Source organism: Lygodium microphyllum, chromosome 17 (assembly GCF_053477565.2).
Source record: "Lygodium microphyllum isolate KBCC chromosome 17, Lygodium_microphyllum_v1.1.10, whole genome shotgun sequence".
Lineage (NCBI taxonomy): Eukaryota > Viridiplantae > Streptophyta > Polypodiopsida > Schizaeales > Lygodiaceae > Lygodium > Lygodium microphyllum.
The window spans coordinates 47,489,884-47,512,322 of record NC_141151.1 but is presented as its reverse complement, the minus strand read 5'-3'; the positions used below and the strand labels follow the sequence as shown (position 1 = coordinate 47,512,322).

Below are 22,439 nucleotides of genomic sequence, written 5' to 3'. Positions count from 1 at the left end.
CGGCTCAGCTGTCTAAGAAACATTAGCCACTCCATCTTTAGATGGTGATGCTATAGCCAACTTGATTGAGGAGGATTATGCATTTCGCACTTGTAGTTATGATACTTTTTTGGCTGATTCAGCATTTAATGCTACTGAAACGCAGCATACATAGTATTTTGATGGTGGGGCATCTAGGCAAATCACTTCTCAGAAGTGTTTGTTCACATCCATGCAATCAGCCCCTGCAGGGAATAGAGTTTCTTGTGCAAACAACTCTAATTATTATGTTTATGGCATTGGTACAGTTGTGATCATTGCTACAAATGGATTATATTTTCAGCTTATGGATGTATTATTTGTGCCTAGGATAACTAAAAACGTTCTTTCAGTTTTAGCTTTCAATAAGCAAGGCTTTCAGGTCATCTTTGAAGATGATAAATGCATTGTCAGAGATAGAGAGCTTGATTATGCTCTTCGTTTGTTTGGTATTTTGTACAAAGGTCTCTTCTTGTTGGATACTTATGAGAGGAGATCTCATCATGCTCTGACAGTCAATATGGTTACTCCCCCTATGCAAAATGTGAAGCTTTGGCATGCTTGATATGGTCATATGAGCTTTGATAGTTTGATGACACTTCAGCATTGTCAAATGGTGGATGTTTTGCCTCCAGTTGACACTCCACCTTGCATGTTAGGGGTGTATACTTGGAAAAATACATCGCTTTGCTTTTAAGAAGGATGGTGCAATGTGTGTTGTTTGGAGAATGCAGCTAATACACTTTGATGTGTGTGGTCCTATGTGGACTAGAGCTCTCAATGGTCATTTGTATTTTGTTGCTTTTATATATGACTATTCTTGTTACACATGCGTATATGGCCTTAAGGTAAAGTCCAATGTATTTATGCACTTCAAACATTTGGTTTCGAAATTGGAAGCGGAATCATGTTTGAAGGTGCAAACACTACATAGGATCGAGGGGGGGAGTATATGTCTTGTGCATTTGAGACATTTTTGCTTGAGCATGGCATTACCCATCAGGCCTCCATGAGGATGACATCTCAATAGAATGGAGTGGCTGAAAGAAAAAATTGCACACTCGTGGAAATGACCAGATAGATGTATGCGGAAAAGTAGAGGGCTGCCATACAAGTTTTGGCTTGAGAGCCTTAAGTGTGCAAATCATGCACTTAATTATGCTTCGACTAAGGCTCTCAAGACATCACTCCTTATGAGACATTGCATGATAGAAAGCCGAAGGTTGATTACTTTTGTGTGTTTGGATATACAGCATATACCCATATGGCTTAAGAGCTTTGTGGGAAGCTAGATGATAACACACTTAAATGTATTTTTGTTGGATACAATTTGGAGAGTAAAGGTTACCATTTATACGATCCTTACACGTGAAAGTTTTTTGTTAGCAAAGATGTCATTTTTGTCGAAAATGCAGCCTATTCTCAGGATAAGTTTGAGATGCTAGCCACCTACGAGACTAGTGATGTCTTTGAGGGTCTTTTGCCACTTGCATTGGGATCCAAGCTTGCTGTAAATGCAAGAACAGATGTATTACAGCAAGCTGTTGTTGCTTCATTGTCCCAAATCACCCTTTGATCGATCATGATTTGCCTTTGGCAATGGACCAAGCAATTGAGCAAGAAATGGCGGCTGTAAATGCAACAAAAATAGTCCCGAGATGGTTGCTATAGACTCTACAGGGAAGTAAGATTGATGCTTCTCTGCCTCAATGTACTAGAAGGGTGGCTAAATAGGCTGCTTACAATGTAGGGGGCCACATTTTGTGGAAAATTTGGAAGTAGATGCTCTTCTTGACGAGCATGCATTCATGAGCTCACTTTTGGATGAAGATGAGCCTACCTCATTTGATGACACACATGTTGTACATTGGAGGCCATGGAAGAGGAGTTGGATTCCATTACTACTAATGGTACTTGGGATCTTGTTAAGTTGCCATGTGGCAAGAAGACTATTGGCATGAAATGGGTCTTTGAACTTGAATGCAAAGCTAATGGTTCAGTTGACAGGTACAAGGCACACTTGGTTGCTAAAGTCTATGCTCAGAAAAAGGGCATAGATAACGAGGAGACTTTTGCTCCTACATCTTGCATGAGTACAATTAGATGTGTTATTGCTATGCTACACATGGATGGAAAGTATATCAACTGGACATTAAGACAACATATCTTCATGGTGACCTTTATGAGGATGTCTATGTATCACAATCTCCAAGGTTTGTTCTTAAAGGCAAAGAGCACTTGGTTTGTAAGTTAAACAAGGCTTTGTATGTCTTGAAATAAGCTCTTCATACATGGTATTCAAAGATAGATGCTTATTTGAACAACAAAGGGTTCAAGAATAGTTCAATTGCTTCTAATCTATACATTAAGAATGAAGGGGGGGGGTGGGGGGGACTTGTTGGCCATCATTCTTCATGTAGATGATATGCTTCTCATTAGACCTAAAAACAGCGAAATTGCAGATTTTTTGCCATGTTAGATATGGGCCTCTTACATTACTATTTGGGGATTTAGTTCACCGAAAGTCAACATGGTATCATCATGTCATAGTCACAATTTGTGAAAAAGTTTCTACATAGGTTTAATATTTAGGATTATAAATCTATTAAGTACTTTGATTGAGCTAGGGCTGAAGCTTTCTATGTGTGTATGAGGGTAGTGAGATGACTTGAAACATCCCTCTAAGATCCAACCTGCACACAAGACATGATACAAGCTAGACTCAACATACAAGGGATTGGACATTAGATGCACCTCTCGATTGTAGAGCTAAACGGGCTTATCCTCGAGCTTGGGAGCTAGTAGCACTTCGAGCCATGATCACATCGCAAGGGTTGGCATCCCATACCACCAGCCCACACTATCTCAGTGTATGGATGTGTTGGCTAACATGCCAATTTTTCAAGACTGGTGACCACCAATGAATGTGCACAATAAGGCATTGAGTTTTATTTATAGGTCTCGGTTGCCCTAACCCGAAAGTGTCCTTAGTATATTTGCACTAAGTGACTTCGTAACCATTGTGACCGATACTACTAGCACCTATCTAGATGTCCAAGGATATAACAAAACCCCCCCCCCCCCCCCCCCCCCCCTCCCCCTCCCCCTTATGAATGATTGCTATCCTCAGCAATATCTTTAGGGAATGAAGTGAGAAAAATGACTCTTTGATAAAGGTATTGACTCCCAAGTAGCATGCGCCTTTGGATAAACAGTCCGATGAGATCATTTAGTCCTAAGATCAAGAACTAATTCGGGTTCAAGTGGAACATAACAAGTAGTATCCTCAAGGCGCGGGACTTCCTCAATCGGAACACTTTGCTCACATGGTCCCATTCGTTCTTTCAAACGACTCACGTGAAACACAGGTGAACTCGGATTTTCGAAGGCAAGTCTAACTCATAGAAGACACTACTTATCTTCTTGGTAATTTGAAATGGACGACAATACCTCGAAGAAAACTTATAGCACTTGGCGGTGGCCATTGGATTAGAGTTCTTTGGGACTTTAAGGTAAATCCACATGCCTTCTTGGAGCTCCCTAGGAGTACTATGTTGGTTAGCATCAAATATGGTATGATCTTGTGTTGTTTTAATGCTTCCCTTCACAATCATCAACATCTCGTGACACCCCACCCCCGTACTTTGTGGCAATTGGTGGTTTTGGCTCATAATTGTACATAAGCATAAATGGGCTATAACCAGTAGCCAAATGCTTAGCACTGTTATAGGCAAACTCAATTTGAGGAAGGTAACACTTCCAATCAAATTGTCTATGGGAGATATATGCACGAAGCACATTTTCCATGGTTTGTGATTCTCGTCTTTCGGTTTGCCCATCAGGTTTTGGATGTTGCGAGGACGACATGGACAATTGAGTTTTCAATTTTTGAAAAATAGTTTGTGAGAAATGACCAATGAACTTTTTTCACAGTCTTTGTAGGAATGAATCAAGCCATTTTTGTCAATTGGTCTCGATTATAATCCAAATTGCGTCATGATCTCGATTTGTATGGGGCAAACCTACTATGAAATCCATAGAAATGCTACTCCATTTCCTATTAGGGATTCGTAAAGGATGCAATATTCCCATCTGTTTGTGTCGTTCAGCTTTGTTAAGTTGACATTGTAGACACTCATGCACATAAGACTCAACCACAGTCTTAATATGTGGCCAATAAAAATAACGGGTGACTAAGGCTAAAGTCCAATGTATGCTAGGGTATATAGCGCTTGGCGTATCATGATACTCATATAAAATTTTCTTGTGGACATCTTGATCATCGGGACACATACTTTGCCTTGTTTAAAAAGCAATCCATTTCGAATGGATTCCTTTTCCGCCATCTTTTTCTTAGTAGCGAGCCTTTGGGCATCTAGACCGCCTAAGCTTCTTGGGCTACTAGGTCCTTCTTGAACTAGTTGCTAGATCTTACCAAAGTGAAGATTGTTTTAGCAACACTGTTTGAGAGAGAGAAAGAAATCAATTGAAATTCTGGAGAAGGATAGGGCATTGACCTCAGGAATTCGACCAAGAGCATTGTCAACTATATTAGTTGTGCCCTTCCTATAGCGAATTCTAAAGTCAAACTCTTGCAAAGGCTCCACCCATCTTGCCTTGCGGCCACAGAGATCAGGTTGATCACATAGGTATTTCAGTGAGTAGTGGTCCGTCCAAATAATAGACTAGGCATTGTACAAATAATGATGTCATACTTTAAGTGCATGGATGGTTTCCAACAATTCCTTGCTCCAATAGTGTAACTTGTTTGGGCATCAGTGAGCTTATAGCTCTCAAATGCAAAAGGTCGGCCATCTTGATAAAGGATAATATCTAGAGTATAATCGCTTGTATCGATATGAACCTCAAAAGGTTTTTTTGGATCGATAATTTGCAACATCTGTGCGATAGTAATAAGTCGCTTTAATGTTTGAAAATATTGATTGAGCTCACTAGTCTAAACAATGGGTGGACTAAAGTGCTTCTTCTTACTTTGGATACCCTTAAGCAAACATGTTAAGGGTTCAGCAGTATGAGGATAGTCCTTAATGAATTTTCGAAAAAACCTTGTAAAACGTGAAAAAGATTTTACTTGCCTTATGATCCCTAGAATAGGTTAATTAAGCACTACTCGTACCTCTTCGGGATCAATCTGAATGCAATTGAGATGACATGACCAAGGTATGATAGCTTTGTGTCACACGCAAAAGAATTTGCACCTGGATAGTTTAGCAAACAATTGCTCTTGTTGTAAAAGACATAAGGCAATATACAAATATTTGGCATGCTCCTCCAATAACTTGCTATAAATAAGGATGTTGTCAAGAAAAATGACTATCCACTTTCCAAGATACGAATGAATAAGTCAATCATCATATGTCGGAAAGTTGTGGGAGCATTGGTCAATCCAAAAGGTACGACCAAAAATTGATAATGTCCATACCTTGCTTGAAACGTAGTTTTTATGACCTCCTCTAAAGCTATTCATATCTGATGGTATTTGGACCAAAATGGTGAGAACATTGAGCCCAAAAATCTTGTCACCCTAGAGAAGTTCTTACAAGGAAGAAGTCCTTGCTTTGATATCAATGTTAGTGTTGGAAGAACGGAATAAATGACAATACTTTGAACTATCAAACTTGAATAGTTTACTACCATGAAATTTAAAAGAGAGAAATAAAAAAAGAAAAAGAAAGTTATATTAATGTCTACAAAAGGCCAAATTGGCCTATGAGACCAAAATGCTACATCTGAAAAGTCAAGGAATTTCCCATATTCCAAAATAGTTGACATCTAATGCTATGACAATCTAAATGGAAAATAAACAATGAACAATACATAGTTGATGAGTACAAAATGATGTCTAAGCCAGATACAATGTGGAATTGCTCAGGAAGCATCTCATCTCATGATATCTCTCATGGATCTGTGTAGTATATAGAGGTTGAAGTGGCAAGGAAGGGTCCCCTTGTGATGGTTTAGTATTCTCTGTATTTGCAGATGATGCCTCCTGTGAGGGTGTGGACCAGTAGAATGTGGGTGACGGGATTTGCATCTCCGTGGCTATGCCTAAGGTGGTCTCCCGTGGGGCCGTGGGTCGACAACGAGGGCTCTATGGTGGAGAGAGTAGTCAATGCTCAATAGAACTCTGTGAGTGCACATTGGTGCGTGGCTTCGTTTCTTTGCTGTTGGATCCATGTGCTCTCTGTGGCGGTGTAGCTTCAGCAAGAAGAGCTTGAGGCATCTCTGATTTGGGAAATACATAACCCTAGATAGTGGCCCAAGTTTCTCTCCAAAAAAGCAATGGAAGCATCCTTGGATCTCGTAGTACACTAGGTATCTACATAAGTAGTGCTCTTGTATCTCTAGCTTGAGTAAACAAAGCTGGCAAATCCTATCCTTTGGGGGAGGGAGTCTGCACCATATCTACCTATCTCAATCCGGAACTGGTACGAGGATGTACAGAGCTGCCCAATGGCACATTGTACACCATAAGACAGGTGTACATCCATGTATCTGGGTGGACAGCAAGGCCATCGGGGGATATGTGTAGAAGATGCTTCTCGTAGAAAGCCATCTTGTTCCCCAGGTCCTTAGTAGGTGTCACCCATGTCTTGGCTGTGTGTATTTGAACAATGTCCATCCTGATGATGCGGTTCAACTCCTCTTAGCTGAGCTCCAAGTGGAGGCAACCCAAGTTGTACAATAGTGATGGGAGGTGATCTATGTCTAATCGATGTAATTGTAGCCATGCCTCTGTCCGAGCATACCAACACTCAGTATCCCCTTGTAATGCTAGTTGTATAGGTGACTATAGTATGAGTCTAGAGTATCTTTGTCTAGGGAGGGTCCAGAGCCTATGCAGGAATGCCACTGTTTGGAAGAGGGCTTCTGCCACTATAGGTTGTGATTCCATCTTTGCTCTTATAATCTCATGTGGTATAGAGGGCTTACTTCAAATCATCTGTGAAATCATCAATACTAGGGGTCTCTCCATGTGCTCTCTCCATGTGCTCCCATCCCTCATATATCTCCTTTCCCTTGGGTAATGGCTAATCTCGTGTGGTAGAGGCTCGATCCCCATACAAAAGTGCTTGCGTGACCAAAGTATCAAAGAGCTAGAGCTTCGTTTGAGGCTCTTGAAATTGTATGAATGTGCACTGGCTCTCCATCGCCCTTAAAGCCTCATAGCCTCGTGTCAATGTATTCTCTGTTGCTCTCCTCAAAGTGAATCTCAGCCCTAAAAATGTAATCCCCAAGTAAACATATTTCTGGATCACCCCCACCACTATCTTCTCTTCATATGTGAAATGGGGTATTGATTACCGAATCCATTGGAAGGAAGTGTTAAACACCATAATCTTGGTTTTCCCAAGGTTCACTATGAGATCCTTGTCTTGACAAAAGGCGTGTAGTATATCTAGCTGGCGATGCAATCCTTGCGATGTGTTGGAGATGAGGACTATGTCATCGGCATATAGAAATATGGGTATCAATGTGGCCCCCCCACCCAAAAGGCTAGCTCCCTCTTCTCCAAGTCGATCAATGTAGTCGGATATCTCATCAATATGAAGGCTGAATAGAGTAGTTGAGAATAGACATCCTTGTTTCACCCCATTGGTGTTGGTGTTCCCATTTGATAACCATCATGGTGCTTGCACTAATCCTGTAACAAATGCATACAGTGTTAATATCTCCCATCTCGTCTCCATTGGGACCTCCAACTTGTATAGTCGTTTTATGAGCCTAGTACTTGGTACTATGTCAAAGGCCTTATGGAGAACCACAAAGCAATAGTATATCCACCTCCCCTTTGCCCTACTCTCCTCAATGATGGCTCAGAGTGCGAGGATATGATCAAGAGTGGAGTAGCCCTTGCTAAACCGACCTATCTCCCTTTAAAGGATTTTATTGAAATAAACTATGGACGCCAAGTGTCTAAACCACATTCAATGGGTTGATTTGCTGCAATTTTGAAAATTAGGGCTAATTTTTGTAGATGCCCGATAGCAAGTTGATTTTCTTCTTTAGTGCTTGGACTCGATCAAGGTAAGTAGAAAGTGCTTCTTGGATGAGTGATAGATAGGAGAGTACAATTCATGTGGCTGAAATTTCAGTGTTAGAGCTTGTTGGAAATGAAGAGAGAGACCTCCAATACATAACTGTAGGGCTTGGGTGCTCAAAAGTGGAAAGTAGAGGCTACAAATGACAAGCGTTTGGTGCAAGTGACAAGTGTTGAGCAAAATGACAAGTGTAAGGGCACTAGTCTCTTCAAAATGACACATCCTATTGTAGATGCCATATGCCACTTTCCTAGAGAAAGAAGCTTCTGGACCCTCTACTTTAATAATCTCTCAAATGGTTAAGAATTTGAGATGGCCAAGATGGCCACTGAAGGCAAAATTGGTCCTTGCAAAATTTTGGAGCCTTTGACATGAACATAATTTCCATTTCAATAACTTCGAAAAATAGCAGTCTCCTAAATTTTAGGAGTCACAAAATTTGGATTTCGGTGAAATTAATTGTATAGGTTCTCCAATTCATGGTTTGTTTCTTTGATCATAAGCATTTGTTTTTGCTTTCTAAAACCACTCGTTATGTGGGCTTCTAGTCAATGTGACTACTCGAGAGAAAAGTCTTAGCCATGTGGGCATTTTGGTCAATCTAACCGCCCATCAAATCATGGTTTAGGCGAGAGGATTAGATGAGCCATGGGGGAAGAAAGAAGAATAAGTGGAGAAGCATGATGACACAAAGTAGATTTGATTGCATGATAGTAAAGCAAATGCATGAATTTATAGCTTTTTAGCTTGTGCACTCTCCCTTCTCTTTGCCAATGGGGTACATTTCATACATTGTAGGTAACCTCTTTTGGGTGCCAATTCATCCATCCTTACCATCCACACATCTATCCGGTCTCTTAGACCTAGTTCCCATCCCATACATACACATCAAATATGCTAATAGCTAAACGTTTGATTCTTCTTGGGCATCTTGTTGATGATGACCCAAATATAATTATAAGGCATTGTGGCTAGCGACCACCCTTGTATGAAAAGAGAACATTTAACTGAAATTTCAAAATACTCAAATAAGATACAAATCACATTTACCGTACATGAGCATCATATTAATTTGAATCATTGAGCCAATACATATTGTTAACAGTTGATATAGAAGGTTGGTTACATCCCCACCTTTAAGGAGGCTATAATGATGTCTCACACTTGCAACAAGCCTCCTATACAACTCTCATTGGAGAAGAATTATCTACAAGACCATGCTCATGTGGTACGACCGACTTTTGGGTCTTGGCGAAATCTTTGGATCCTTTCAACCTCTAGGCATCAATCATAACGTTCCATCATCCGTAAATATCATCGGCAGAGTGTCAATCCAGTTTTGGAAAATATATGTGAAAATCCTATATAGAGCTCAACATATCATCACATGGCATCCTTGTTAGTGCTAGGAGCCAAAAGCAAGCCATTTCTATATGTAAGAATCATGCAGTGCATATCTAAAGCAAACAATATGATATATCTAAGGAATCATGCAGTGCAAACTGTATGTTGCATATAAGAAACATGCTCTGAAACGTAAGTCAAGTGAGGTTGTCGGTACATTTACATGCGTCTGTGGGTCTTGGTCTAGATATATTCTACCGTTGAATTTTTCTTTTCAGTAGCAACATGCTTGCTTTTTACTTCATTCACAGATGAGAATATAGGAGGCTTGTGATCCTTCGTTTGTACCTGTTGTAAATTCGATGTCCGTGGGTGTCTTCACATCCATAAAGATTTGCTGAAGGACATTTTCTTAGTTTGTTGAATGCATCCTTATTTTCAGAGAAGTACAACTCTTTGAAAGGGAAAGATACATTCAGTGAACGTCTGGAAAAGGAGCTAGGATTGCTTAAGGACAGTTATTCACATTTAAAGGTAAGAAAGCTTCAAGAATTGATCTTATGTTAAATTTTTCATCACATAATTTGGTTTGCTTTAGTAGTGGGCATGTTGGCACTATATAGGATTTTTCAGTTTGTTGTTTCACCATACCATTGTGCTTGTTTCGCCATACCACTGCATATTTTTCAGGAAGAACATGATGCCTTTCGAGACATGGCAAACAGTATGGTAGAGTCCAAGGACCAGGAGATTGCTCAGTTGCTAGGAGAAATAAGAGAATTGCAGAAAGTGATCTCTGATGCTTCAACAAAGGTCTGATGTCTTGTTTCCAGATTCTTCTTGTTGAGAGAAATGTTACAATGCTTTGTTTTCGCACTACACATGCCTCGATTTCCACAGCATGGTTTTACACCTATAGGGTTCCCCTTTGTGTGTATGAACATGTGTGTGTGTGTGTGTTTTTTTTTTGGGGGGGTGGGGTGCTTAGTCCCTATGCTAGGCTTCAAGAATTCTCTTTTGAACTTGGTATGTTGCTGTGTAAATTATCGTACCAAACTGTACAAGAATATGTATTCTGGTAAATGGTCAAAACGATTTGGTTGCCTCACAAATTCCCAAAAGTGGCCTGTTTTTAATGGTAGTTGGCTTGTGGAGCCTGCAGGGCTGCCTCTTGACATTTTTCTGGACTCCCCTCGGCCCTCTATTACCTCCTCTGCAATCCCTACATCCTCTGTGGTCCAGAGCTGTATGATTTGTTTCCTCACTTCCTCACATGTGTAGGTGGTGAGTGGGGATCAAGGGCTAAAGTTGGAGCATCAAGGGAGAGGGGAACTGGGCATGTTGAGCTAAAAAAGATGCATTACACATCAAATCTTCCTAGCTCATCAAAACAGCCCCAAAACTCAAACTTTACCAAAGTTTCTGCGTCCCATAAACAAACACCCAAGCTTTGGGAGGATCCACATCTGTAAATAGGAGGCTGCCTAGCCACTTAGTTTATCCCTTGTTTTATTGGTTGCCCTAGTTCTTCCCAACCTCCATTCATCAGGTGCATCATTCAGCTTTCTGCCATGGTAATCTCCAGCTATCACCCTTCAGCCTAGTGACTCTTGCAAGCTGCATTTGGCCCTAGCTTGCTGATGCATCATCACATACAACAGGTCGTTTTTGTGATTTCAGCACTTTTCTTCATTAGCCTTTGCTCTGATTGGTGGTTATTGCACTTGGGATCCATCTTTGATAGATGACACACATCAACGTTTGAGTTCTCCGTGTTTTAGTCTTGGTTGTACACTCAATGTTTTCTTTTGCAAATCCTAGCATATGTCCATGTGGTATTATAGCTAGTGCTGTTCTAAAGAGTTTACATGAGGCTATCATGAATTGTTTGGTTTGTTCTTGATTACACATTACATCATGTGTTGATTCATGATGGCTCAGACCATTCCATCTTCAGATCCTTTGATGTTTTCTCAAACTACTCTTGCAATGGAGGCCTATCAAGGCATTATGGTCTTGATTTCGAGGACAATGCTCCATCTACTAACTTTTCTTCTAGGGTTTATTCACTGAGGCCGAGCTCTTCTTCGTGTTATACTCTTGCACAAGGTGCATCTTAGTTGGGGCACTCTAGTGATAGGATTGATCACCTCTCAAATGAGGACAGACTATCCAGTCAGGACACAACCGAAAGTTCAAATTTTTCAAAATCAAGCTTGTTGGCAGGTTCGTACAATCCATTTTGGTGTGAGTTTGATTATGTCTATATTGCTTCTTAAGTTATGTGGGGACCAACTGTAAGTCACCTAGGAGACCCATTCTAGTATCAGTATGGGCTTGAAGAAAATTCTATGTTCAGAAATGTTCCACAAGGAAATACTTCATTTATTATTCTTTTTTGGTAGTCTCTCTTTGTTCCTTTGTCTCTGTGTTTTTGTTCCTTTTTGTTGTGCTCTCACATGGTATCAATGTCTGAGACAAACACAGAGGCCGTGATCTATTGCAAAGGAGGACACCCAACCCTAAAATAGAGGTAGCAGACATTGCGTTTGCTGCAAATGCAATCATATGTGGAGCTCTTATCTGAGGAGGCGACATCATCTGGAGCACAATTTCAGCTTTCTGTGCCAAGCGACAACATCTTCAGCCCAGTCATTAGCTTTTTGGATCGAGTCAACTGTTTTTGTGTGGAGGCGGCCCTCTCCATGTGCTAGGCATCAGATTCTACTCAGCGTTTTGCTGAAAACGCAGAATTTTGGCTACAGGCACAACAGCACCACCTGGCCAGGCGACAGCTTTCACCATTAGGGGATAGCATCTCCATTAGCATTTTGAATATCTACAACTATTTTTGGGTAGGTGACAACCTTTACCCCCCAGTGGACCTTCCACATCGAGATCTTTGTATCCTGTAGTGGACTTCCTTTTGTTTGTGGGCTATCTTTTGTTGTGGATGATTGTAGAAGAGGAAGATGTGTTTCCGGTTTTTAGGCTTTGGTGACTCAAATGAGAATCATCATTCTCAACACTCTTTGGAGTGGAGGCGTGATTATTATGGCGAATATCATTGGGGGGTAGACTTTCCTATTTGTACCATCCCCCTTCTATCCATCTTTCATAGAAGGCTTCGTCCAAAGTGAAGATAAATCCTTTGGTACCCTCTTACCCGTACTTCCTTCACTGCCCAAAGAGGACCGGTTGGATAGCTACAACTATTCTATATGGTTGTGTAAGGTGGAGTGTGTTTTGGACTCCTTCCATCCTTGGGAGCTTGTTTTTGACCCTATCCTCGATCCTAAGGAGGATCCTGCAGAGGGGACATCTATTGATCGTCGCACAGCCTGATGGGATCGGGCCACCCAATCCCTCCTCCTTATGAGTTTGAAAGATTTATGTTTGTAGGTTGAAGACTGTAGTGGAAGTGTAGAGCAAGTTTGCATCTCTCTATCAGCAGAAGACATTGTGCCCACAAGATTTTCCTTGAGAAGTTGTGGGTGCTCTTTTTTGATGACTTTTCTTCCATGAAGGAGCACATCACTAAGATGGAGGACACGAGGGGTGAGCTTGCCTCTCTTGGTCAAATGATATCTTTTGAAGACATGGTTATTATCCTTTTGACTTAGCTCTCATCTCCTTGGTTTAATGTCTTCTATACAAGCTTTATCACATTGAGGACCCGTGATAAACTTCTATGGGAAGAGTTATCACCGCTTGGCTTAGAGCATGTTGAGCACCTCAAAGAGGTCAGTGGTAGTGGATTTGACTCCACTAAAGCCTTTGTGTAGTATTGGGAGGAGGGAAGAAGAAAAAGAAGATGCCAAAGGCTAAGAAGAAAGAAAGTTCTTTGGGCTTGAACTTAGATTTAGAGAAGCCGAAGTGCCCACATTGTGTGAAGGGGACATATCCTGAGGAGAAATGCTAGAAGAAATATCCTTACCTTCAGTTAGGAGTGAAGGATCTACATCGGAGTCTTCTACTATCTCTACTTGCGATGTCATACGAGTTTGTGTGTTTCTTCATATCCATGTATTGGAGAAGGAGCCTTCTTCAGTGGTGGCTGATGTTTCTTCTAAGCAGCCTTGGTTATTGGATAGTGGTGCTTCGAGTTATATGATTCCTCGAGGTGCTTTGTTATAGGATCTTTGTCCATCCAAGGGTTCAATCATTGTTGGTGACATTGTATTGGTGCCTCTCTCTAGTCTCTAAAGACGTTTTTCAGTCTTGCATGGGCATTTTTGACAAGTGGTAACCTTTCCAAATGGTTTTTTCAGTATTATTCATAATTAAATATTAAATTTCAGTATTTAAATACTGAAAATTAATCTAATAATTATTTCGGTGCCCTGAACAATAATTTGATTGGCCAATAATGAAATTGGTTAGACAACTTTTATTTCTGAGTGTCTCTGCGCCATCTTTGACCATCAGATTGATGTTAGGTACCATTAAATGCCATTTTTGTAGTGTCACCAACTGACACTTATGGCCAAATGAATGACCTAGGTCAATAAATGGCACTAGATATCATGAAGTACCTGTGCGGCATAACTTATAGTAACTTTTACCTTTGATATCGCGTGATTTCCTCAGGTCTCAGACTCGTAAATTTACTCTAACCCCAGCTACACCTCACATGTATAACATTTACTTAACCATGTGATTAAAAATTAATCTACATGTTAAGTGAGGTTTCAAAAATACATGTCCTCATGATACATTAGCAAAGTCCGAATCAACAATATATCACTCTTTTATGGCATCTAACTTAGTGTGATAAACCATGCTAATGATTGAAATTTGTGGCTTACATGACAGTGCATCAGCCACAACATTCTTTTACCATCAGTATGTACAATCTGAAAATGAAACATAGAGAGAAAATTTGCCTATCTCATATGCTTCTCTGATAACTTTGTCTGTGTTAGAAAGTAGCTCAAAGTTTGATAGTCTGTCTGCACTGTAAAATCAGCCCCCAATAAATAATGTTTCCACGTAGACAATGCATGAATTACAGTCAAGAGCTTTTTCTCATAGACCTAGAAATTCTTTTCTGCACTGTGGAGAATTCGGCTCTCATAAGCCACAACTCGGCCATCTTGCATAAGAACAACCCCAATGTTGTTACCGCATGCATCACATTGAACTGTGAATGACTTCCTTAGATCGAGCAACACAAGCACAGGGTTTGAAGTTATCTTTTCCTTTAACTTTTTAAATGCTGAAATTTCCACTGCTGTCCATCTAAATGGCACATCCTTCTTCTGCAAGGCATGCAGTGGAGATGCAATTTCAGCAAACCTGTGTACATACTTCATGTAGTAAAAACATAAATCCAAGAAGCTGTGGATCTCATGCACATTTCTCAAAGGTTGCCATGATCGTATTGCCTCAACCTTTGCAGGGTCTATACAAATACCGTCAGCCGATACAATATGCCCCAAAAAGTGAATTTCATGCGAGAAGAATTCACTTTTATTGTCATTGATAACTAGCCTATGCTTATGGAGTTCATTGAACACAATATCCAATTGTTTTCTATGCTCTGTCTCGTTCTTTGAATACACAATCATGTCATCAAAGAAAGTGCCCACAAATCCTCTATATGGCCTGAAAACACGATCCATCATCCGATTAAAAGTGAAAGGAGCATTCGTAAGTCCAAAAGGCATAACAAGAAACTCATAAAATCCAAAAGATGTCTTAAAAGCTGTCTTAGGCACATCTTCCGGTCTAATGCGTATCTGATGATACCCACTTTTCAAATCTATACGGCTAAATATGGTTGCCCCTTGCAATTCATCCATAACATCATCGATCCGAGGAATCGGAAATCGATTCTTTATTGTGATATTGTTCAGAGCATGATAATCAATGCACATACATCATGAACCATTTTTTTTCTGCACCAAAAGCACTGGAGAACAAAAAGAAGATGAGCTGGGTTGAATCAACCCTTTTTCTAACAGCTCATTTACCTAACTCATAATCTCCTCTTATTGGGCTGCACTGACTTTGTAGGGTGGCTTATTAGGTGGGCTACTTCCAAGGATAAGATCTATGCTATGATCTTCTGGTCTTTCGGGCGGTAGCTGCCGTGGAAGTGACTGAGAGAAGCAATCACAAAAAGGAGATGAGTTGGGCCGAATCAACCCTTTTTCTAACAGGTCATTTATCTGACTCATAATCTCCTCTTGTTAGGTTGCATTGACTCTGTAGGGTGGCTTATCTTTTAGGCAGAAGTGACTGAGAGAAGCAACCAATATACATTTTCAGAAATGACATGTAATCCTTCTCTAACTTAGACACGTTTCCAACATTCTCACTATCATCTTTATCCTTAGTAAAAACCAAGTACGCTGAAAGATGATTTTTCATTACTTTAGAAATAGTAGCTGCAAATACAACAGGGATAGATTCACCTTTCAACTTTACATCAAGTGTGAGTATCTTTTCCTTATGCTGAATAGTGATATTTTTTGCACGAGAATCAATCACTGCATGCATACGATGATACCATGGTATACCAAGCAATACATCACAACCCTCAAGTGGAGCAATGAAGAATTCTTCACTGTCCACATATCCTTGTATATGCAATCAAAGCTTTCCAATGAGTGGTATGACGGGCTCTGCATGGCCTTTACATGCCATCCCATTTTCCCTCATGGGTCCCATCTCATCCTCTTTGATGCCTAGACGGGCGGCCATGTCAACAGAGATGAAGTTGGCTTGTGCACCATTGTCAAAGAAAATCAATGCATGCTGATCCCTAATTTTGCCCCATACTCTGTACAACTCAGTAGCATCATCATTGGGCTGATCACTAACAACATTGGACACCAATCCCATTGATGTTTTGGGCTACTTTCCTTTAGAATCTCCTTGATTTTTTGATTTTTTAGCTTGCCGCGTATAGGGACAGCCTCACCTCCTAGCTGTCATGATGTCCACCTCAAAGGTACTTATCAACCAATTTGATGCAAACATTTGCTTGAATTGTACCCATGTTGACAGTGCTCTACCTTGCATCAAAAGAGTGGACTACCATTGTAATGCATTACCTTTCAAGAAAGTGGCTGTCTTTCGAATCTTTGAGGACTTCGTGAAGTTCCCCCGTGAATAGGCTGCATCAATCTGCTGAATGAAAGTCAAAGCTTTCAGTCTATCTTGTACACCATTGAAGGACTCAAACTGCATTGCTTTTCCACCCTCATCATAGTCTTTTGCTGTCCCTTTGGGTGTCAAGTTGTCATACATTGGCTGCTGCAAAAAGGGTGTATTTGCTGAAATTACATCAAAACCTACGCCAAATGGAGCATTTGTATGACCAGCATTCATTCCTTGAGTGCCATAAGCATTCGGGGGTGTAGATGCAGTACCAAACATGCTACTTTGTGCTCCAGGCATCAAGCCAATACTGCCATACATAAGGTTTTGCATATTTCCATACATTGGGCCTTGCACACCATGCATTGGTTGCTGTATACCATAGGGATTTGTGTCATACATTTCCGTATGCGGTCCTTGTCTAACCATAGCATGAAGAATCGTGCTTCCAGTAAAATATTCTGGCTGCCTCATCATAGCATGCATGCCCGACTGTCCAAAATCCATTGGATTGGCACTTCCGTGATGGACTTGCATTTGCATTCCTTGCCCTGTAGGTACCAAATGTTTTATTTCACTAGAATCTTTAGGACCTTCAAATGAAGGGTTTGGCATTAACTTTGGTGCATCTTGCTATCCCGAAGGTATAGAAGATGTCTTCTTCTTGCCTTTGCTGTCTTTCTTTGGAGCATTCAAAAATTAGGTAAATTGAGGATCCTTTGCCAATTCAGCCAAGAGATTTGCTGCTGTCCTCATCTGATTCTTGAACTGGTTATGAAATTCCTCTTGACTTTGCTGGTCATTAGTTTCCTTATGCTCTCTGAAGGCCGTGCATCTTGCCCAACAACAATATTTTCAGCTTGCTGTCCATGGTTCGAGCCTTGTCCAAGGTTAGGCATTGCATTTCCTTCATTCCCATGTGAACGTTCATACTGAGAGGCATTATCATTGCTTGAGTCTATCTCACTGTATGAAGACATATTGTTGTCATTTCTCAAGTGAGAGTAAAAATCAGTACTAGCACAAAGCTTTGGCTTGTAATCAGGTGCCTTGGGTCCACAAAATCAAGGGATTGAGTGGTGTCCCGGCAATGGAAACATGTAACCAGTCTTCCTCCTTGGATGGGTGGTAATAACTTGATTAAACACTATTTACAACAATTAACAAATTCACAAAACTGAAAAGTATACTTTACCATATAATCTTGAATATTGGACCCCTTGTTGGCCCCAAAACTGGTGTCCCTTTCAGTATTTATTTAACTTAATTGCAGAAGAAGTTGATGCACAATGGGATTTTCCCAATCCCTTTCGGTATTCCACCTCCCCTTGCTGTTCAAAATGACTAGCAAGTCTTTAATCTGATTTGCCCCTTGATTCAGATAATCAATTGCCCTTCATCCGCTTTGATGGAGACAAAATGCCCCAAATTCAATTATTTGCTGGTCCCTCCACTTGAATTTGACTAAAAACAACTTCAGCTTTGTTGAATCTAAGTCGTGGAGCTTCCAATTTCTGATACGCTTTTGGAGGCTATTGCTAAATCCTAATTTTTGTTGCAGATTAGGGTTTACAACAAAGAAATCTGATATTTCTCAGCCTCTGGTGATCTCAATGCTACAATCTTTGGATGCGTTCCCGTTCAGACTACAGTTGCTAGTCATTCATTGATGTTGATATTTATTACTCAGTAGTTACTAGAGTCTAGAGACTAGTACTCAGTGCTCAGTGCTCACTGGACTTTGGAGTTTTAACTGTTTATTCACATGACATAGTTACATGTATCATTGTATCTTGATTTCACTTATTATGCATCTTAATTTTTGTTCCATTGTTCTTGATGTCAGTCTCCACTGTTCTTGATGTCAGTCTTCACTGCTCTTTAGATCATAGATGCAACCAGCCTTTCTTCTTGGAATGGGTGGTGATAACCTGATTTAAGAGTTAATTACAGCAATAAATAAATGCACATAAAATGAAATACACACTTTACCATAACATTCTTGGACAGTAGACACCCTGTTGGCCCCAAAATTTTCACCCCTTGCGGTATTTCTTTAGCTTTCATTCAATTGGAAGGAGTACAACTTGAGATTCTTCAATCTCCTCCTGCTAACCAATTCCTCTTGCTGTTATAAATGACTAGCAAGCCAGCAAGCCTTTTGGGTCATTTGCCCCTTGATTCACCTAAGATTTCTTCTCCAATTTGACCCTTGGCTGGCCAAATGTTGCCCCAAATGAATTTGGGATGGACTGGCTCGTAAAATCTTTGATAATCTTCAATTATCAGCTGCTGATTTTAGTCCCTTGAGCCTTCAATCTTTGGCACGGATCCCAAGGTGGGTTGCTAAACCCTAATTTTTACTGTAAATTAGTGTTTACTGCAGAAATTACAGATCAACCCACCAAAAATGGCTGAAATCTCCTCCAAATGGCAGAGAATTACTGAGAATGGCTAAGCATAGGCTGAAGGAGATGAGAGAATGTTGTAAAGAGAGAAATTTTTGAGATTTGTCGCGATGAACTGATCAAAATCAGTTGCTGCCCTGCTGTACCAGCCCCAAACGGATGCACCAACAACAATAGGAGCATCAGAGACTGTGATCTTCAGGAGAAAGTGCATCAGCAGCAATTGTCAGGTTCCCAAGGTCAAGAATATGCAATCTCCATCACCAAAATGGTCTCCAATGGCTGGGAATTGGCCCCAAAAGCTGGCAGCAATAGTCCAACATCTCTTTCCAATAGCTCCAAAATGAAAAAACGAGATTTTTCTCTCCCTTCAGCCCTATTTAGCCTTTCCCCCACTTGCATGGGAAAGTTTTGTCAAGTGGCAACTTTCTTAATCCATTTTCAGCAATTTCCAGGCATTTAATTAATTTTCAGAATTAATTAAATTTAGCTCTTAATCCATGCCTTGAAAATTGACCTTGCCCATCCAAAAAATAATTGGCTAGGCCATTTGCAACCCAAAGTGGTTCCATGCATTAATTGACCCTTGGGCAAGCATTAATCCATTAATTAATGCCTAGTCCCTAGTGTCACCACTGACACTTAATGGCCAATTAATGGTCCTAGGAGCAAATTGACACCAAAATTCACCTAGAATCTAACAAGTGTAACTTGTTATAACTTTTGCCTTTGACACCCATTTTTTTCACAGGGTCCTTCGGTCTTTAACTGTGAGAAAGTAGCTTGCATCTCACATGTACAACACATGTGCATCTTTTAATTGTACATTTGATTAATCCTTTAATCAAATGTCAATTAAACATAAGCAAAGCATCAAAATTTCACGTCCTCGTGACAATAGATGATTTAGGAGTCATAAATTATAATTCATTTGTTACCTTCAGTTTTGAAAATTGAGTCTTAATTGTGTTAAGTTGTCTTAAGTTTCAACCATTGAGTCTTAACTCTTCAATCTTCACTCGTGAGTGGTGATATGTGTAATAAATCATGATTTCAATCATATAACATGGACTCAAAAGTTTTGTATGAAATTTGGGTACATGTTATTATAGGCATTGATATATTTACATACCCACATAATATTGTATTTATTTTAGTGTATAATCGGAAACGCCGTTTTTCCGTTTCCAAAAACTGGCCGAAACTCTGAAACTCCGCCTTTTTTCTGTTTCCGTTTTTTCCGTTTCCGAAACTCCGCCGTACTATGCGAGTCAAAAGGTTCTCCAAGGCTGCAAATCAGACCAAGAACATCTTCTCATTCTCTCTTGTAGACTGAATACACGAAAAATGCCTCTCTCCACCCTCTAAAGACGTTTTTTAGTCTTGTATGGGCATTTTGACAAGTAGCAGCCGTCTCAAATGGTTTTTTCAGCATTATTCGTAAATATGATTTTTTGGTATTTAAATATTGAAAATTAATCTAATAATTATTTTGGTGCCTAGAAAATAATTTAGCAGTCCAATAATTAAATTGGCTAGGCAACTTCCATTTCCGAGTGTCTCTGTGCCATCTTTGACCATCAGATTGACGTTAGGTACCTTTAAATGTCACTTTTATAGTGTCACCAATTGGCACTTATGGCCAAATGAATGACCTAGGCCAACAACTGGCACCAGATACCACTAAGTACTTGTGCGGCATAACTTATAACAACTTTTGCCTTTGACGTCTCGTGATTTCCTCGGGTCTCGGGCTTGTAAATTGGCTCTAGTCCTAGTTACACCTCACATGTGCAACATTTACTTAACCACATGATTAAAAATTAATCCACATGTTAAGTGAGGTTTCAAAAATACATGTCCTCATGATAGAAAGAAAGACCTACAATCTAGTGGAGGTTTGAAGCCAAGTAAAGTTAAAGTTTCCATATGCTTCTTAATGAAGCTTCAACATCGTTTCACCAATGGATGCAAAGTGAATGGAAGACGATGACTTGGCAGATCCTCCTCAGTTGTTGTAGCTTTACCTAGATGTCTTTTAGTTAGAGCCAACTTTAGTTCGGGCTTAGTCAAGTTCAGTAGAGTAGGGGTTTAGAGTATTGCTTGATGCTGAAGGGGTAGGTAGCACTTTCACTCCACCAGTTTTGACAGCTCTCGTATGTAGTGGATCTCGGATATATTGAGTATACATCCAAGGTACTTTGCTGATAGTATGTCTGCCATGAGGTCACTACTCAGTGTACTAGTCACTGTGAGATGTAGGCAGATGAGTATGAGTTTCACCCGGGCATTGGAAGTATACTTTTGCATAAGTTATGAGCTTTTGCCTTAGTTTTGAGACAAATTTGTTAATCAATTTCAACTCAGTTTTTGATGAGCTTGAGAACCGTTTATGGTTACTTTTGGGATCACTTTTGCATCAGTTCTTGCATTAGTTACTAATCAGGTTTTGCAGTCGGTTTGTGATAAGTTTGGGGTCACATTTACAATAGTTTGTGATCAATTCTTAGATTTGCAAGTGATCAGATTATGATCGGATTATGCTAAGTTTTCAATGGTTTACAGTTGGTTCCATGGATAGTATAATGTTAGTAAATGCCATTGATAGTTTCAGTCATGCTTTATGCTGAATTATTACTTTTTTATAGTTGATAGTTAGAAAAGTTGAGAAATATGAGTTATGGATGTATCCAATGAGTTTCTAGCAACAGTTTTGGATTGATTTTTGGTTTCATGTTATGTATATGCTGGCTGGAAATTTTCTTCAGATTTGGGGCGTGTAGGATGGTTCGACAACAATGTGCAATGTTGTGACTATGATGCCTTTAGTGCACTATGCTTTTCCTTTGGCACAATGCAGTCCAATTGAGGATGATTGCAGGGATTTCAAGGGGGAGGTTTGTCATCACAAGGACGTGAAATTTTGAGATGCTTTAATCTTGCTAATAACATTTGATAAAGTTATTGATTAAATGTGCAAGGTTGTTTGAGCACATGTGATGTACATGGAAAATATCCCATAGTAATAGGCCAAGGACCCTGAGGATACAGTGGATATTAAAGCCAAAAGTTGTGATAAGTTATGTCGACTTGGTTCTGTTGGTCAATTGGTATCAAATTGGACCCTAGGGCAGTGGTTCGGCCAATAAGTGTCGGTGGTGACACTAGGGACTAGCATTAATTAATTAATTCATGCCAGTCTAAGGGTCAAGAGAGATTGGAGACCACTCCAGGTTGCAAATGGCCTAGTCAATTTAATTATGGATGGGCACAGTTAATTTTGGATAGGGCCACAAGGGCTGAAATTAAATTTCAAGATTATTTCATTTTGAAAATTAATGAAATGGTTGGATAATGTTAAAAAGTGGGTTTAGAAGATTGCCACTTAGCAAAAATGCCCATGTAGTTTTTGGGGGCTGGATCTTAGAGATTCAGTTAGTTTATAGCTTGGGAGAGGAAGAGAGAAAGGTGCTGGTCTATTTTCTGATTAGAGAATAAC

General features: G+C 40.0%; 1 protein-coding gene across 4 annotated transcripts in view; it reads left to right on the top strand.

Annotated features, from left to right (window-relative positions):
* ATGRIP (Golgi-localized GRIP domain-containing protein) overlaps window positions 1–22,439 on the top strand; it is a 91,563-nt gene that overhangs the window by 48,783 nt on the left and 20,341 nt on the right. For all 4 annotated transcript variants that reach the window (XR_015694415.1, XM_087697370.1, XM_087697369.1 and 1 more), the window contains 2 exons: window positions 9,868–9,959; window positions 10,116–10,238. Coding sequence is in view for 3 of the 4 variants with exons in the window: in XM_087697370.1 (XP_087553496.1) it covers window positions 9,868–9,959; window positions 10,116–10,238 (215 nt within the window). In the remaining variant the exon portion in view is untranslated. The remainder of the gene's footprint in view (window positions 1–9,867; window positions 9,960–10,115; window positions 10,239–22,439) is intronic.